General features: G+C 39.5%; 1 protein-coding gene across 2 annotated transcripts in view; it reads left to right on the plus strand.

Annotated features, from left to right (window-relative positions):
• The first annotated feature begins 3,354 nt into the window (after positions 1 to 3,354).
• Positions 3,355 to 19,917, plus strand: part of LOC121869254 (COP9 signalosome complex subunit 3-like) — a 29,849-nt gene continuing 13,286 nt past the window's right edge. The window contains exons 1-5 of one of the 2 annotated variants that reach the window (XM_042370502.1): positions 3,404 to 3,473; positions 9,660 to 9,751; positions 13,306 to 13,554; positions 14,776 to 14,993; positions 18,309 to 18,503. In XM_042370502.1, coding sequence (XP_042226436.1) covers positions 13,425 to 13,554; positions 14,776 to 14,993; positions 18,309 to 18,503 — 543 coding nt within the window. In that variant the 5' untranslated portion in view covers positions 3,404 to 3,473; positions 9,660 to 9,751; positions 13,306 to 13,424. Of the gene's footprint in view, positions 3,474 to 9,659; positions 9,752 to 13,305; positions 13,555 to 14,775; positions 14,994 to 18,308; positions 18,504 to 19,917 lie in introns of both variants that reach the window. The other variant, XM_042370501.1, reaches the window with a different exon arrangement.

The following is a 19,917-nucleotide window of genomic DNA, read 5'->3' on the forward strand; positions in this document are numbered from 1 at the left end:
CTCATCAACAACAACTCCGAGGAATTTAGTATTTTGTTCGCGTTTAAGGACTGTATTACCAAGGTACAGAGGGTCCAAGTCTGGGGGAAAGTTTTCCTTCTGTGAAAGATCATGTAGTGGGTTTTCTCATGGTTTAAGGTCAGTTTATTACCTATTACCCAGGTCCTGACTTTAGTTAATTCAGTGTTCATAGTTCTCATCAAGGAATAGAGGTCTGAGTTTCTGGCATAGAGATTACTATCGTCTGCAAATAAGTTGTATTTTATGAGTGAGGTGGTGTGGACTATATCGTTTATGTACAACAAAAACAGTACTGGACCGAGAATGGAACTGTGGGGGGACTCCATAAAAGATTGGTGAGGAGTCAGATTGGTGATTATTATAGCAGACATACTGCATCCTGTTGGACAGATATGAGGTAAACCAATTGTGGGACAGGCCCCTAACGCCGTAATGTTCAAGCTTTGAAAGGAGGATGGTATGGTCGACAGTTTCGAAAGCTTTAGAGAGGTCCAAGAATATATCGACTGTGAACTGACTGTCATCAAGGGAATTTAAGATGTCATTAGTAAAGGATAGCAGAGCACTCTTTGTCGACCCTGCTAGCTCTAAATCCAAACTGGGAGTCTGTAAAGATGTTATTGGCATTTCAGAAGGAATTTAGTCTATGACATGTTAGCTTTTCCAGTATCTTACCCAAGGCTGGGAGGACTGATATGGGGCGGTAATTCTTGAAGAGATCTTTGTCCCCAGATTTTTTATATGCTGGGTGAACTTTAGCAATTTTCAGTTTATCAGGAAAGACACCACTAGCGAAGGAGAAGTTACAAATGTGTAGGAGAACAAGTAGTAATAAGTGGGCTACTTTCTTAATGGTGCTCATTGTCTTCGCCTGCTGCTGCATCTTTGGACATTTTTATGATGACCAGTAATTCATCTGCTGTGACAGGGGATAAGAAAAGCTCATTTTGCTGTCTGTTTTGCAGGTAGGCTCTAAATTCCTCATGGTGATCAGGGATGCTCTCTGCAAGATTTTTGCCAACATTAACAAAGTATTCATTGAAGTGGTTGACAATGGGGGAGGGTTCCGTTACAACTGAATCATTTATCATAAAAGCTGAGTGGGGGGCCAAAGGCTGAGTGTTCCTGTTCTGAATATAATTTATGACATTCCAGGTTTTCTTACCGTCGCCTGATGCTGACTGGAGCTTGTTTTGAGGAACTTTTCAAGAGGTATAAGGAGGCCCTGGGGAAGGTTAGAGATAGGGGAGGGATCCCGATAGTATGTGGTGTCTTGCCTAGAAGAGGAGTTGGTCGTGAATGGCTATCCAGGGCAATTACTATAAATTGCCGACTGGAAAAACATTGTGCAAGCAATGGTTGGGCGTTCATTGATAACTGGCAACCATTCTATGGCAACGACTACCTGTACAGTTGTGACGGAGTACACTTGTCTCGCGCGAGGGGTAAAGACGTTGTCTGCATCCCTGGAGTGTGAAATTGTCACTCCAAAGGGGGGGTTTCTCCAGTAGAGAGAGGTCAGGGTAAGAGGAAGTCAAAAAACAAGCAGGTCCTGGGGAGTAAAATTGGTTACTTGGGACAAGGAGTAAAACAGGACCAGGGAAGGGTAAGTTTAAATCAGTGGTGGGCACAGCTAAATGAAAAGTTAGCTTCGCTAACCGCTAATCAGCTAACTAAAAAGTTAATTTTGCTAACGCTAAACCGCTAAACAGCTAAAATAATTAGCGGAAGCTAACGCTAACCGCTAACTTTTATTATATGAATTTAGCTTCGGTTTGTTTGTTTTTTGGCTCTAAAACCCTTAAAAACAGAGCGCCTGAACTTGCCTCGCTTATACTACAGACGGGCAAGGGTGACCTAATTGAGGTGTATAAGCATCTCAAGGGGCACTACTCAGTCGAGTGTCCTTACTTGGAGCTGGCGGACGCTCGCCCCACCAGGGGTCACAGCTCAAGATTGAAGAAGCCGCAAGTCCAGAAAACTGTGAGGGCAAACTTTTTCGGAGTGAGAGTTGTGAACTCTTGGAACAATCTACCAGAGAGTGTTGTGACGGCACCGAGTGTGAGCTCTTTCAAGACAAGACTTGACCAACACTGGAGCGGGTTCAGGTACATTCAGGAGCCTTTTACTTTTTACTTTTATCCTCTTCGCCACTGATCGGCTTGTTAGCCGCTTGGGCGATCGGTCACGACTCTTTTCCTTTATATTCTTCACCAAAAGGTCGGCTCGCTAGCCGCCCGGGCGATCGGTCACGTCTCTGTCACGCACTGTTGGCAAATACTGGGCATGCACCGGCTCCTGAATGTACCTGAACCCGCTCCAGTGTTGGTCAAGTCTTCTCTTGAAAGAGCTCACACTCGGTGCCGTCACAACACTTTCTGGTAGATTGTTCCAAGAGTTTACAACCCTCACTCCGAAAAAGTTTGCCCTCACGGTTTTCCGGACTTGCGGCTTCTTCAATCTTGAGCTGTGACCCCTTGTGGGGCGAGCGTCCGCCAGCTCCAAGTAAGGACACTCAACTGAGTAGTGCCCCCTGAGATGCTTATAAACCTCAACTAGGTCCCCCCTTGCCCGTCTGTAGTATAAGCTAGGCAAGTTCAGGCGCTCCAATCTCGCAGGGTAGCTGAGATGCCGAAGTGCAGGCACCAGCTTGGTGGCCCTCCTTTGAACATGCCCAGTACTGGCCAACAGTGCGTGACAGAGACGTGACCGATCGCCGAAGCGGCTAACGAGCCGATCAGTGGTGAAGAGGATAAAAGGAAAGGAAAAGTAATCAGAGACGTAGGTAGGTAGTAGGCAGCTACCAAACAGGGAGGTACTACCGCCTGGGAAGATATTGGAAGCATAATGTGTTGTCTAATGGTAGACCCTGCTGCTGTATGGCATCACGAAAATTGTGACCAACTCCCAGGTTGCTGATCTCACTTTCTGCTCATTTACACACAATTGCAGGGTCTCAATTGTTTCTCTTACTATTGACAACACAACATATATACTGTATATTGTTTCTCAATAAATTTTTTTTCAATTTGTATTTCTTTATGGTTCTTTATTATTATTATTATTGTTATTATTAATTACATTTTCACCCCCTAGGCCCCAATGTGGGTCAGTGACCTGGCCTGGGTGGGCTAATCCCCGCAAAAAAAAAAAAAAAAAACCCGATCGCCCAAGCGGCTAACGAGCCGATCAGTGGTGAAGAGGTTACAAGTGACCAAGGATTCTTAAATGTCAAAACAAATTTAAAAATATATATACTTTTTTAATAATTATGAGGCTTTTAAAAATTTGTCTCAAGTTTTGAAGCTTGTGGTCAAATTATCAAGATGTTGACAAAAGTTCCACTAGTGTCCCTGGTCCTGAGTCAGAGAGTAAGCGACGCCTACTGTACCAAACCATGGCATCTGCTCTGGAACACTTTGTTAATAATGTTACGTCTCTGTCCTCACAAGGTCAGTAACGGTGGCTCAAGTAACAACTCGATGCATTAATATGTGCTGGTCAGGGAGCTGCAGGGAGGTACAGACAGCTATGACCACAAAAACCTGACGAGCCAAAGAGGATTTGACTCGATTTATTTTCCTTCATCTAGATAAATATTAATATTTAGTATGTTTTATTTTAGCAGTTATATTTTAATGAGAGCCGTGAAGCAAAAAATGAGACATAACCACAATTATTTCTGTCCGTTTTAGTGAATGTGTGGCCATAATTGTGTGGTGACCTGGTCCATAGGCCACCAGGTAAGCTTAAGCTTGGTTAGAAAAAGTTTCACCCATCCAAAACTCGCCTTTGTAATGTTAAACCCTGCATGTAATGGATTCTATTATCTAAGAATGTCATTATGGCCATGCAGCTATAGTGGGTCAGGTGGCCCTAATATTATGGCCATGCAGCTAGTGGGTCAGGTGGCCCTAATATTATGGCCATGGGTCTATTGACTTGTCTTATTGATTATTTGGTATTTTTGTGTTTAAACATTCCACATTCCTACAACTAATCTATTATCATATTCTAATAAGACGTCTAATTATAAGATCATTTTCATCTACAGTATTACATTACCGTCGCCTCTGTATAATAACGGAGATAACATATCCAAGATTTTCTCTCTTTTATTCCATTAATCTTCTGCCATTATCACCTACCTTACCTCTCACACTGAGCGTCTCCTTCATTAATCATCACACGCATGCATTCCCGTACGCGTTACGCTACCGATCAAAAGCATTTTTTTTTTGCGACCAATTAAAATGATTTGTGGTTTAATTTGCGGTATTTTTGGCCCATTCAATATCGATATTTATTTTGGGTCTCATATTTCGAAATTCAACGTCATTTCCCACCATGGAAGTCTGCGATGGGTGTCACTTCAATTATATGGAGCTGATTGCGAGTTTTGGGGGAAAAACGAAGAAACTATAGCATTTTTTTGATCTCATGGTGTTCTTCCAACCTCAGTGAAGTGTTTTAAGTGCAAGACTGAATGTTAATATCTCAAAGAACATCATATGTGGCGTTGTGTAAGAATCTCAGAATCCAACGAAGAACAAGAACCAGCCCAATAAGGTAAGAAATAGGTGATTCCATTATATGGTGAGAGTCAGTTAGGTTAGGTTAGGTTTTTGTTTTTCTAGTGTGTTTTGGTTTATTTTTTATTAGCTTAGCCATTAATTTTTTTCGAAAAAGTCCCACGAAAAAAAAATGATAAAATAAAAAACGGTCAATTTCCGATGGAAATGAAGGTCATATTCGGTCTAAACACACACAAATACACTAGAAAATATATTTTTGACTTTTAACACAGTGGGAGGTGGAAGTGCAAATTTACCGATTATTTTGGTTATTCTTCGGTTAATATATAGGACTAACCCACCGGGGCTGCAGCACCGATTCGGCCATATCATATCACGTCCAGAAATGCCTCAAATTTCACCATATCATAGTAAGTTCTTTCTGTTTAATATACCGGGGAAGTTAGGTAAGGTTAGGTAGGTTTGATTGGTAAGGTCTGTTCTTCATACCAACAAATGTTAAGTAGCGTTTATTTTAAAAATAGCCATTTTTTTAACATATTTCCACAAATTACAACAGTGTCCACTTTAATATAGCAATGGAAATCCTGCATTTTTATAATTGTTTTCAATCAATTTCGCTCGTGGGTTAGTCCTATATAATTACCTATTATTCTTGTAGAAGTCTCCATCATATTGTTGTTATTAACATATGTAGACAATAATAATGTTTACTTATGAGGTATTGAACATAATTGAAGGTAAAGAAACTAGTTTCTGGCGTGCCATCCAGCCTGTTAACACACCAAACAGGCGTTAGTCTCTCTGTTTTCACTGGAGGTAACATCTTGCTTGAGACTCTCTTCAACTAAATGCTTTTTTTCTGTGTTTCCAAGCAAATTATTGGTCATTTTGAAATATATTTTACATATTAACAATATATAATGCAGTGCAGTGTTGTTTTAAAGAAAATAATCTTGAAATACACCAAGAGAACTAAAATTTTATGGGTGAAATGGCACCATGGGGTGACTTCTCTTCCACCCCAATGCCTTCTCTTCTTCCTTATCCTCCACCCCCTTTCTAATGCCCATCATCATCATCATCCAGGAGCCTTCTACATACACACCTCAAAGTAAGTGTACTTTTCTACCTTTTTTGTTGAATTTAGGCAATTTTCGGTGAGCTGGAACCAATTACCCAAAAACCCATTGAAACAATGGTTTCGGTTAACGAGCAACCTGCTGGAACGGATTGTGCTCGTTAACTGAGAGACCACTGTAAACTACATGAAAACAAAAGACTTTACCTCACCTTCCGATGTTCAAGATATGTTACTCGTTTTTTTAATAGTTTTTTGTTAAAATACTGTTATATTAGTGATATTCTATTCATACTGTGCTTGATATAATACATTCACGGAAATGTAATATTTTTGCTGAAATGACATGATCGTATTACAGTGGAAAGTGGGATAAAATGGTGATGAAAGCAATGACTTTCGCTTTCTTTCGTTCTAAAGATGTTACCGTAATCGCTTTTCGAATGGTTTTCAGTTAAAAACTGTTGTATTACAGTAATATTCCCTTCTAATTGACTTGAATATATACTTGAATGGAAATATACAATATTTTTGTTGAAACTACCCGCTTTTCAGTGTACAGTGTCGTAATAATAAATGGTAAACAATTTGCCTTCGGCACTTGGTGTTTTAGGCACAGCGAGCCTGAAGGTTTTGTTGTTCCATTGCCCCCAAAAACTTGGGTCGACCTATAAACAAGGAATATCATAAATTAACGATTTTTTGGTAAAAAAAATCAGGGTCGACTTATAAACGAGGGAAGGTTATAGATGAGTATATACGGTAATATTAAAATGCAAAAAGAGCTATAAAAACAATTAATAATGTACTGGCTGGCATCTCCACTTGTCCCTGCTCCCGGTTCCAGAGCGTCACTACTCGTCCCCGCTCTATCCTTCTGCCTCCACATCGTCACTACGTCACTACTGCCGGGAACGCAGGGTGGCGTGGCTGGCGATGTGTGTGTGTGTGTGGTGTGGCGGGCAGTGTGTGGTGTCGCGCGCGATTTGAATGTATATTCCTCTGGTGGCAATCTGCGTATTTGCAAATCCGTGTACAGTCAGTTCTGCTATAACGCGATAGTTGTGTTCTTGTAAAACATCGTGTTATAGAAATTCGCGTAATAGAAATAACAGGGCTTATGGAGAAAATAGGGTTAGGTGCAGATTACTATTCGAAATCGAAAAAAAAATTAGTAGTTAGCCTAACACAAAGGTTAGCACAGTCTAAATAAATGTTACATTCATATCTAATAATGAAATCATACAGTAAATGTAGCACTTTACCTTGAAAAAATATGAACATAACTTGATGGGGGAGAAGGGTGATTTTGAGGTTGATAACATCGAGCTTCTCTTCAAGGGTTATAGCCTTTCTTTTACGATCACCACCGGGAATGCGATCACCAGAACGCTTCTTGGAGATATTCTTCTTCACCAGATTCACAGTTAATACCACAAAATTGGAGAAATAGTAAGCAAAAATCGTGTTACAGCAAACAAGCGTTCGCGTTATACAAATATCGTTCCTCTATTCATAAATCGCATTAGAGCCAATTCGCATTGTCAAAACAAGTGTTATAGCAGAACTCACTGTATGTTAAACCCGTGTATGTTAAGGGCCGACTGTATTTACGAATTACACTTTCCAAATTAGATGATCTCCCACCAATCACATTTCAGGACACTATCATTCTGCCAAATTCTAAAATAGATATGTTAGACCTCACCATTTCCTCTAATATGTCATGGAAGCCACACATCCTCAGCATTTCTAAAGCTGCATCCTGAAAGTTGGGAATGCTGTACAGATGCCGTAGCTACTTAATTCCTGAGCAATTACTTCAAGTATATAAGAGATTCATCTGTCCTAACTCGGAGTACTGCTCTCATATCTGGGGTGGCTCTTCTTCTGTCCAACTGTTAGATAGGGTGAAATCAAAGGCATTCTGTTTTATTAACTCTCCTCCTTTATTTGATAATCTTTCTTCCCGTTCTTCTCGCCTCAAGTTGCTTCGCTCTCTCTTTTACAGATCTTAAACGGGCAATGTTCGGTGGATTTGGCATCCTGTGTACCGCCGGCAAGGCCGTGGGCTAATATCACTCATGTTGCCTGCGGTGACCTCCGTTTCTGTGTGGATGTCGGTCACACTAGAATAACCCATTATAGTACATCCTTCTTTCCTCACACAGCCAAACTGTGGAATGCTCTGCCCTTTTCTGTGTTTCCATACTCGTACAATCTGTCTCACTTCAGAAAGCTGGTTTTCTGGCATCTTCGTGGTGTAGATTAATATAATCTTTTTCTTTTATATTTTTTATTTCTTTTTACTCGTATTTTTTTTTGCCCCCCCACGCCCTGTTGTGGGTCGATGACCTGTGCCCGGGTGGGCTCTTCCCTGTAAAAAAAGGCCAACGTAAGTGCAAACATGTGAAAACATCATCATTTCTCTACATAAGAATATGAAAGCAATACTTATTACTGTTCATATATGTTTTAATTAATACTTATGGATGTAGAGTAGGCTCTCGCCAATAACCCCTTCCACAATAACGTTTTTGACAATAACGGTAAGTTACAATAGATACCCATTTTCGATAATAACGTCTGGATTCTCTTGAGTAACGGAGATTTTGCGGGAAGCGTCCGAGCGCATCTATGAAAGCGTTTGTTTGCCGCCATGTTGATGACGTAGTTGTCCGCTCTGCCTCACTCTCACTCACGCTCCGTCGAACACAGCGCTGCGCCCACGTGTAAGATTTTCGCCTCTATAATCAGTGGTTGCTAAGGTCGGTGATCAATAATGGCTTCCGCATTTTTGCCTGTGGGGCTAAGGGAGGTGGTGAAGGGAGTGATTTGCCGCCTGAACTCTCGGGAACTTTTCAAGTGATTGAGAAAAAAGACCCCAAAGCTAAGAGACAAAGCCATAATAAGCGTGCCTACTCGGTCAAGGATAAAGAACAGATTGTTGAGTTCATTGAAAGTGGTGCAAGGAACATTGATATTGTGAGGAAATTGAACTGTCCTGAGTCTACAGTGCGAAACATTAAGAGGAACTTAAAGGAGACCAAGAAGAGTATTGCGCTGGTTAAAAATATTTCGGTAGTGATGGAAATGCGAGGCGAGCTATGAATGATAAAGGTGATAGAAACAGGTTGTTAGTGATAACAGAGCATTTTCTTCTGAAATGGTTAGCTTGTAGAATGAAAGACAGTGCAAGTGTTAGCGGCCCTCAGATACGGAACAATCATCACACCAAGCACCTCAAAAACTCCACCAAACTAAGTGTTATATTACTCAAACTCTTTATTTTGATGATTGAATAACAATTCTTTTTATTTCAGCTAACAAAAAGTGTTAGGAGGGCTTCAAAGGGGAAAAAATGGGTGAAATTCTTGGGGCGGCTGCACCAATAAACCCTTTTTACATGAATTTTAATGTCACACAAATAACGTTTTTGCTAATAACGGCGTTTTTCAGGCACCTATTAGACGTTATTGGAGAGAGCCTACTAAGGTAAAACAAAAATACTACTCACCAATGGTGGTAAAGTCTAAAACATAAGGACAGTCAATGTTGTTGTGTGAGTTTTTACTCAGATGACGAAGTCATCAGGTTCAACTCTGGTTGAAGCTGTAGCTTTCCATAAAGATGTCATAGCTGTTGCTGAAACTGTTACTGAACCTGAAGTTCTTGCTGAATTTGATGGTGTAGCTGAAGTTGATGGTTTAGGCATTCAAATAATAAAGCTACATCTTTATGTAGAGGCCATTTGTGTTTTTCAGGTCTCTGTTAATTTTAATGCTTCGTTCTGTTAATGGATCCACTTCAGAAAATATGTTCATTGCTTGCTCCATATAATATCCACAGACCTCTCGCCTTTTTCACATCGTCTTAACACATCTAGTTTCTCGGCTAAGCTTATACACTTTATTTTAGCTTTTGAACCAACACTACCATCACTTCTTTTCTTGCTCATGTTGAATAGGGACGCAAAAATGCCATAAGAAACCTGAGAAAACTTTTCTCCTTTTCCTGTTCAGATGCGTGAAAACAAAGGCCCGCCAAGCTACAACTGTTTATACTGGTGATGCTGGCGTCACCACTCACAAGCCCGGCAGCCTCCATGCACAAGGCATGTTTTTATTTATTTGTATATTACATATTAGGATTTAGTTATTATTTATATGAAAAAGTAGACCCTTGCCATTCGCGAGAGATAGGTTCCAAGTAATGGCGCGAATTGGCAAAACCGAAAATAGCCACTTATATAATACCTTAGTGCACTAATATACAGGTATACCGGTACTTATACTGTGTATGAAAAACTTAACTCACAATACTGTACTACTTAGATTCGTATGTGGAAGTCTGGAGCTTTCTCAGTTTTCACTACGTTCTTGTCACGAACAATTTGCGCCACTTCAGCACTTGCAGGATCACTTGCTTGAACAGAAACACGAATTGTCTGTTCATTCTTTCTTATGTACCGCACTGTGGATTCGTTCACACCAAACAACCGACCAACCGCGGTAGCACTCATCCCCTCCTTTAACTTGTCTAATAATTCAACTTTCTTTGCCAGAGTCATCACTGACCCTTTGCCTTTTATGTTTCACACCACTAGCATCACAAGCACTGACACTAGGCAGTCCTTTCTGGGCCATTTTCACAAAGAAACACGAAGGTTTTGAGAGTATGACACGAGATGCTTGGTCATGGGTACTGGGTGAGGGCAAACAGAGTGAGATGAGATGCTGCGGACGTGTGGGGTGACTCGTTGCGCTGAGCCACCCGAGCCACAAGGCCGCTTACTGTGAATCATTGAAGTCGCGAATCGTAAACCCGCGAATGGGTTTACGATCACTAGTCGGGAATTGAACTGTGGACCTCTGTGTGTGACCAAGGATAGGTGCCACAGCACCACAAGGACAAGAAAAGCAATCGTAGGCTTAGTTTTATTTTACACAAAGTCTGTTGATTCGTCTCTCGTAAGCAACGTGAACCTCCATCGGGGATTGCCCGACTAGTGAGGTATTGTTTCTACGTATATGGAAGTATACATATATACATATATATATACATATATACAGCTCCTCCTCGACTTACGACCTACTCGACCTATGACCACTCGGACATACGAACGCCCCAGTCGTACCAAAATAATTTTCAAATTACGTATTTTCGAGTCCCGACGTTAGTGATTGCACTGTGTACTGACAAAATTTTCGTTTGTAATTCCCTTTAAAATGGCTGACAAGCTTAAAAGTGAGAGTCTTGTGGTGCTGAGAAGAAAAAGAGACACCCATTTTAGATTTTATATGCATTATCTTCGCATTTTTGACTTACGACCAATTCGACTTACGACCTGGATTTGGGTCCCAAACCATTCTGTCAACTTTGGCAAAACGCTCAACATTTTGATCTATTTTGTGAAACATTTGCATCCCCTTATTAATTGTAACAAATGCCTCTGCTATTTGCTTCACTGAAAATTTTTGGGGGGTTGCAGGTTCTTCTTCTACATTTTGTCTCTCTTCTTCCTCTGCATTTTTCTGTGCATCCAGTTCAATAAGATCCTCATTACTTAGCTCTTCTGCTACACTTTCAACTAACTGCTCAACATCTTCATTATCAATTTCTAACTCCAACTGTTGACCCAACTCCACTATCTTGTTACTCATCTCAGAAATTACTTCATCTTCATTAAATCCTCTGAAACTGTTCACATATCTTTTCAGGACTTTCTTCCATGTTCCATTCATGCACTGTCCTGTAACCTCATCCTTATGCTGAGCGAAGGTCGTACATAAATAATTAGTTTTAAAAGCTGCAATAGCACCTTGATCCATGGGTTGGATGATTGAGGTAGTGTTAGGTGGAATGTACACTACCTTAACAGCAGGGTACATGTCGTCCAGGTTTGGTGGGTGTCCCGGAGCATTATCCAAAATTAACAAAATCTTGAATGCAACCCCTTGTTGCAGACAATACTCCTTGGCTCGTGGAATGAAACAAGACAGGAACCAAACCTCAAACAGTACTAGGGTTATCCAGGCTTTCTTGTTACTTCGATAAAACACTGGCAGTGTGTGCTTGCTGACATGTTTAAAAGCCCTTGGGTTCTCTGAATGATAGATCATGAAGGGCTTTATCTTGAAACCAGCTACATTCCCCCGTAACAGAAGTGTAATTCGGTCCTTGAATGCCTTTAATCCTGGCATTGTTTTCGCCTCTTTGTGGATGTATGTCCGTTTAGGCAAAAATTCGGTTAACGAATTTCTTACGAACCGACCTCAACATGTTTTTGCTTGCACTGACCGGGCAACCAGCTTTAGGATCAGTCCACCAATACATTAATCGGTTCTAGGGCTTAAATTCCTTACTATTTTAGTAAATATCAAGAAGTTTATACTAGTCAATAATTTTAAAAGTTTAATATTCAATTTTTTAGTCATTTTAACAATTATTGAACATAATTGAAGGTAAAGTGACTAGTTTAATGCGCGGCATCCAGCCTCTTAACACAGCAAACAGGCGTTAGTCTCTCTGTTTTCACTGGAGGTAACATCTTGCTTGAGACTCTCTTCAACTAAACGCTTTTTTTCTGTGTTTCCAAGCAAATTATTGGTCATTTTGAAATATATTTTACATGTTGACAATATATAATGCAGTGCAGTGTTGATTTAAAGAAAATAATCTTGAATTACACCAAGAAAACTAAAATTTTATGGGTGAAATGGTGCCATGGGGTGACTTCTCTTCCACCCCAATGCCTTCTCTTCTTCCTTCTCCTCCACCCACATTCAAATTCCCATCATCATCATCCAGGAGCCTTCTACATACACACCTCAAAGTAAGTGAACTTTTCTACCATTTTTGTTGAATTTAGGAAATTTTCGGTGAGCTGGAACCAATTACCCAAAAACCCATTAATGGTTTCGGGGTTAATCTATCCTTTCGGGTTAAATCTAAATTAACTTTCTGGGAACGGATTAAGTTCAAGCAATCATATATATATATATATATATATATATATATATATATATATATATATATATATATATATATATATATATATATATATATATATATATATATATATACATACATACACACACACACACACACACATATATAGGTCTAATTCTAATTCTACTTAGCGGGGGTGGGGTTAGGGACCCAAATCCAGGTCGTAAGTCGAAAATGAGAAGATAATGCATATAAAATCTAAAATGGGTGTCTCTTTTTCTTCTCAGCACCACAAGACTCTCACTTTTAAGCTTGCCAGCCATTTTAAAAGGAATTACAAACGAAAATTTTGTCAGTACACAGCGCAATCACTAACGTCAGGACTCGAAAATACGTAATTTGAAAAATATTTTATACGACTGCGGCGGTCGTATGTCAGAGTGGTCATTAGTCAAGTAGGTCGTAAGTCGAGAAGTACCTGTACAGTACTAGATGTTTACAGGAGGAAGCTGCTACAGTAGGTTGTGAATATTGGGATATGAAATCATTAATATTTAAGTTTATTTTCAAATTTCATTTGAGTTAAATAATTTTAGGATAAATTTATAAGTTAAATAAATGTTAAACAGTTGGTAAGTATTTGGTTTAGAAGGAAAGAAGTGAGAGTTTGGTGTGCAAGACAAATACTGTACTATAATGTAGACATTTACCTTACAGGCAACTATGGAGAGGTAGTGAAGTATGTGAGCAAGAGTACCGAAGTGCTGGCCAAAAATGTTGCTCATCTGGACACAGTTCTTGCAACGCTGCAGCCACAGAGCCACTCCCTCGGGGTAATGGCAGTGCTTTGTGTTAGGTTGCAGAATACAACTCATAATGATGCAAATATTGACACCCTCCATGCTACTGTTGCAGAATTTATCAATGTGTGTGCTGAAGAACAGATCAAGTATGCACCAGATATGAGTGAGTACTATACTGTACACTATATAACTATCCTTTTATACAGTCCTTATTGATGTCCCAATAATTTGTCAGTCTTTTTATACATGCAAATTATTCTTAAACCTTTGGAAATCTTTATTATAAAATTAATTCCTTTTCATTAAAAACAATGTGTGAAGTGTCTTATAACAAGGAATGACTCATGTACGCTCCCCCCCCCAAGATATCGGTCCCTTTCCTCATAGATACCATGTGTCACAATGGACCAATATTTCTGATCATAGTAATTGTGATTCGTGCATTATGTTGGTAGACCCGCCATCCTAGTGCCTGTGAGGTTGCCTTTTATTATATCTGGCATTTGTTGTAATCACCGTGCTCCATCTTTAGTAGAATAATATAATATTAATGTACAGGTATTGAAAAAATATCAACAGCAGTCAAATAGTGGGTGTTTTTTTGCTGGAAATCCATGACCAAACTAGTAACTGTGACTCATTGGAAAACACAGCTTGCACTGACAGACATGGAGAAATGTCACTTTCCTAATAACAGTACAGTGGGGTATGCTATAACGAATCTAATTGGTTCTAGAACCTTGTTCGTTATAGCATTCGTTCGTTATAGGATTAATCCGTTCCAGGCCCCCAAATACAACCACTTAACACTGAAAACTATAATATAAAATTGTAAAAATTGTAAAAAAGTGCATAAATATGCATCTAAACCCCTGAAATAAAGAATATTATTAATACTTGTAATAAAAAACAATAAATTAGTAAAAAAATAAATAAATAAAATAAATAAATAAATAAATAATGTTCGTTGTAGGAGTTTCGTTCGTTATAGCATTCTCAATTTTATAGGTAAAACTGTTCGTTATAGGAATATTCGTAGTAGGATCCGTTCGTTATAGCATACCCCACTGTATGTCTAAATCAAATATAAGTCTGTATATTTTCAGCCACCCCTGCAACTCTATTAATAAACCGTTTATTATTATTATTGTTACACACACACATATATGTTAGTCTCTAAATGTCACCTGTTGCTCTTGCCAACTTTCATTGCATTACTATTTTCTCGCCTTACTCACTTGATATTTAATTTTCAGTATTAAAACTCCTTTGTATCCAGCATTAGAAACTGTGGTACATTGTGCAGCTTTACTTGGTTGATATTTAGAGTATGTACTAGAATCTTTGTGAACATTGAGTAATACTTTATTGTATTTTGATGCAGTGGCTGATCTGTGTGGGAGTTATGCAGATCTCTTAGTTGCCGGGAGCTGTGCGATGCGAGGAATAGAAGTTGTTAGCAGTGCCATCAGGAAGACCCAGGAATCTCCCCTTCACCTCACCTCAATCCATGCCCACTTGGTACACCTGTGCCTTGTGTCTAAGTGCTTTAAGCCAGCCCTCAAGTTTATGGATGTAGATATTATGGATATTAGTAAGGAGGTTGGTAATTATCATGATTTTGGAGTAAAATTATTTAAGGTGAAAAAAATAAATGGTTGAGTCATTTGTGTACCTGTCCCAGTACAGTACAGTAAGGTACAGTACAGTACAGTGAGGTACAGTACAGTACAGTAAGGTACAGTACAGTAAGGTACAGCACAGTGAGGTACAGTACAGTAAGGTACAGTACAGTACAGTGAGGTACACAGCACAGTGAGGCACAGTACAGTGAGGTACAGCAGTGAGGTACACAGTAAGGCACAGCACAGTAGGGGCACACAGTACAGTAAGTACAGTACAGTACAGTAAGTACAGTACAGTACAGTAAGTACAGTACAGTAAGGTACAGTACAGTAAGGTACAGTACAGTAAGGTACAGTACAGTACAGTACAGTGAGGTACAGCACAGTACAGTGAGGTACAGTACAGTAAGTACAGTAAGGTACAGTACAGTACAGTAAGGTACAGTACAGTACAGTACAGTACAGTACAGTAAGTACAGTACAGTAAGGTACAGTACAATACAGTAAGGTACAGTACAGTAAGGTACAGTACAGGAAGGTACAGTACTGTAAAATACAGTTCAGGAAGGTACAGTACAGTAAGGTACAGTACAGGAAGGTACAGTACAGTACAGGGGCCGGATACTCAAAACACCTCATAAGTTACGTATATTAGCGAGATACAGTACCATATATTGCAGACTCCTCACAGTCCCGTAAATTTAGCATGCTCAAAATTTAATTACAGTTCCTTAAGCAGTCCGTAAGTTATCATAACTCTTGTGTTTACCCTGTAAATTCAGTTCTCTTGTCGGAAGGTAGATGACAGTGCAGGAGCTAGTTGGCCAATCAGCGCTCAGTTAACAAAATCATCAACCAATCACAAGAGAAGGAGAAATCAGCTGAGAGCGATGCATGTGATATTAGTTTGTAAACAAAAGATGGAAGGACAACCACCTGAAGAAACGACCAAATTTCAGTGAGACTGAAGTATGCGCCATGGTGTGTGAAGTCGCCAAAAGAAGGAAAATAATTTTAGGGAAATTTAGCCTAGAACATGGTGTTTTCCTTTCAATGTTTGGGTCATTTGGTCTGAATTGTCTTCAAGTTCATACAAAAAACAATAATTTAAAACCTGAAAATATATCTGATTATCCGTAAATTTTCTTAAATTAACACTCTACCCTATGATACTGTTCATGGAAAGTCTGGAACTAGACCCAAGGTAGCTGCTAGACAAAATGTCTTACTGACAGCCTGACACTCACCAAAAAACCATGTACACATTCTCTAACCTAACATAACATACCATAACATAACCAAACCAAACCAAACTTATAACCTATTGGTATAATTTCTTATTTAAATATTCCTCATGTTATAACTAAATTGAGTAGGCCCCACGTTTAAACATTTATTGGCCTAAGAATGAAAAAGGAGTTTTATAGGCCCCTATTAATCAAGTTAATTGCAATCCATATTTTACGCATAGCATTTAATTTTGGCTCACCTTAGAGCCTTTCATGTTATCATAAGCCATATACATAAGAAAATAGGGCTAGGCTATTGGTTGCATATTAGAAAAACAAGGCGAAGTCTTGGCAGGAATGTTCACTTGACCTCATATTTGGCTTTCATTACTGAGGGATATTTATGGCTATACAACATTAATAAGGTCTGTCTACTGTATAAGTTTACTCAGTCATAAAACATATTTTTACCCTAAGTGTGAGCAATACTGCTCCCTTCGATTTGCTGCCATCAATTTGCCTCACTGCCTCCAATTTCTCGGCGTACGTCAGCGTCTTCCTCTTCTTTATTTGCCTCTGAGCGGCAGGTCCGGGTACGAGGGCTGGTGGTGGGGCCATGTTGGGAGGGGCCTCAGCCATCATGGACAACAATAGGGTACACACAAAAAAGACTAATCCTTGTTTCCCACGACTGCGGGGAGCCGGGGTAGAGGGACGCTTTCTGAAACTTCCCCTTCTACCCCAGCTGTGGTGATGCGGGCCAATAAAAAACGAGCTTTGATGACTGAAAAATCCCGGCCAATGAAAACGGCTCATTCGTGTGATGACGTCGAGGGCTGATGCGCAGTTCGATGCGTGAGCGAGGCATGTGTGAGTGCTTGTGTTTGTACAACCGCTTTCAAGTTTTGTTACCTCCATTCATTTTCATCTAGCAAATGTGTTATTGTCAATTTGTAGGTGAAAGATTTTATCCTCAATAGATGTAGGTGAAGCAAGGGGGTAACAATACATCTGGAGGCAAATGCGTGATAACTAAATTCTCGGCCCGAAAAATGCGCTGTAACGGCAGGTGTGCAGATTTTGATGGAGGAGTGATAACAAAAATTGCGATAATCAAGTGCGCTAAAATTTTTTTTTTTTTTTTTAGGGGTCCGGGATTGACGGTTAATCCGAAAGTCGGTTAATCGAGGGTTGGTTAATCTAGGTTTTACTGTACTACTCATTATAGGTGAAACTTTGGCATACCTGATATATGCTTACTAATTTAACTACAGTATAGTCTGGATTTACGAGGATTTTGTTTACGCGTTTGGTCATTTACGCGGGAAGCAGCGCTGGCGGGGTACGCACAAGGTCGCCCAGTCATCAAAACATTACCGAGTTCTTCACCCACCACCCAACACAGTTGGCCCAAGTCAGTGATAGTGAGGATATGGACTTTGAAGGGTTTGACAAAGAGGCCGTGCAAGCCTCTGTGGTGGAAAGTGATACAATTGATACAAGTGATACAGGTGAGGGCCAATAATCTGCCCTCTGCCTCGGAACCAACCCCCCATCCCCGTGTGTCCAGCCATCTTTTCTACGAACGTAAGTGTTAAAAAACCTAATATTGATATTTCTCTTAAATATTAATTGTGTGCATACCATCTTAAAATTAAGATGTTATTTTTACTACAACGTACGTATTGTGTCGGAAAAAGTGTAGTTTGGGGGTCGGCCAAGTCTCTATTTTAATTAATCCCATATGTTCTGTTATTTCGTTTACGCGTTTCTCGTTTTACGTGGACCTCCACGGGTTCAATTGACCGCGTAAATGCAGACTATACTGTACTACTCATTATAGTCAGTCTTTGGCATACCTGATATATGCTTACTTATTTAAATACTACTCATTATAGTTAGTCTTTGGCATACAGTACCTGATATATGCTTACTTATTTAATTACTACTCATTATAGTCAGTCTTTGCTTGACCACCCTTTGTTTAACAGGAAGTTAATGAACAAGTTTGATAAATGTTTTATTATTAGGTTCACAGTTAAGTGATGTTTTTTCTCTTACAGCGTGGCAGCTATGACGTCAAGCATTTCCTTCTTTATTACTACTATGGAGGAATGATCTACACTGCAATAAAGAATTACGACAGAGCGCAGTATTTCTTTCGCGTGTGCATCAGCACTCCAGCTCTAGCTGTGTCTCATATTATGCTTGAAGCTTTCAAGAAATATATCCTTGTTTCTCTTATACTTGAGGGGAAGGTAAGTCCAAGCCTGGTGTTTTGTGTACAATAGTAACAAGTGTTTTCCTTTCTTGACTGATCATTGTCAACAGCCCAGGTCAGATGTGGGAAGGTCACATCCAGTGTGACTCTTGCAAACAAAGCAGGTTTTGTCTGGCTTCTTCCTGTACCAACACTGGACAATAAGGTTAACAAAGAACAGAACCACCACCTACATAGCTTGTAAGCTGACAAATGGTAAAATGAGAAATGGATAAATCGAAAGCATTTTAATTGTGAAAAGTAGCATGAGAAGGCTGAGGTGACAAGTACAGTACAGTGACCCCTGTTGTAAGCTTATTTGCTGAAAGCTCTCACACGAACGCATCTGAGTAAATAACCTTCTGATTTTTTTTTTTTTTACAGGGATAATCCCACCCGGGCATAGGTCACTGACCCACATTGGGGGCTGGGGGGCGAAAATGTAATAATAATAATAATAATAATAAAGAAAAAAAAAGTTCAAGAGTGAGAAACCATATACAGGTACTCCCCAACTTACGATGGGGTTAGGGACCGACATCCAGGTCGTAAGTCGGAAATGCTTAAATAACACATAGAAAATCTAAAATTTGGGTCACTTTTTCTTCTCAGCACCACAAAACACTCACTTTTAAGCTTGCCAGCCATTTTAAAGTGAATTACAGATGAAAATTTTGTCTGTGTACTGACTTTGGGACTCAAAAATACATAATTTGACCACATTTTGGTACGACTGAGGCGGTCGTAAGTGCGGGTGGACGTAAGTCGAGTCGGTAGTAAGTCGGGGACTACCTGTATGAATGTTGTGTAGTCAATGGTAAGAGAAACAATTGAGACCCTGTGTGTAAATGAGGCAGTCAGAGCAACATATGGCAGCATGATCTACCATTACAAATTACATACAGTATTGTATTTTCTCTCTATTACTGAAGATGTTGTATTAATCATGATGAACCATAAACCATAAGAGGCCATTCATATGAGAATATAATACTGAATCAATAAATAAATAAACCTGATGAATGTGGTAGCACCTGATCAGCCCCAGTGTCTTTGTTCTCAGTTGGTGTATAGCAAATCTCATTAGACCACTGTACAGTATTCAGTAAGTGTGGTTCATTTCATCAGATTTTTTTTATTTAATCTTCCCCATTTCTTCACTTTTTTTTTTAAGTACACCTGCATTTCTGGTGACCAGAGCATCTCATAGTTCGAAAAAGAGAATTCCGATATGTTGAAGTCCGATTTATCGATGTTTCACTGCAAGTAAATTTACTGATGACACTATAATAGGGCGTGTAATTAAATCTGATGATGACTCGGCTAAACTTCAGGAAGATCTAAAAAAAAATTTTGAATGGTCTGAAAAATGGCAGATGAAATATAATGAAGACAAATTTAAAGTACTTAGT

This window comes from Homarus americanus, unplaced genomic scaffold, assembly GCF_018991925.1.
Source record: "Homarus americanus isolate GMGI-L3 unplaced genomic scaffold, GMGI_Hamer_2.0 scaffold53975, whole genome shotgun sequence".
In the NCBI taxonomy this organism is placed as follows: domain Eukaryota; kingdom Metazoa; phylum Arthropoda; class Malacostraca; order Decapoda; family Nephropidae; genus Homarus; species Homarus americanus.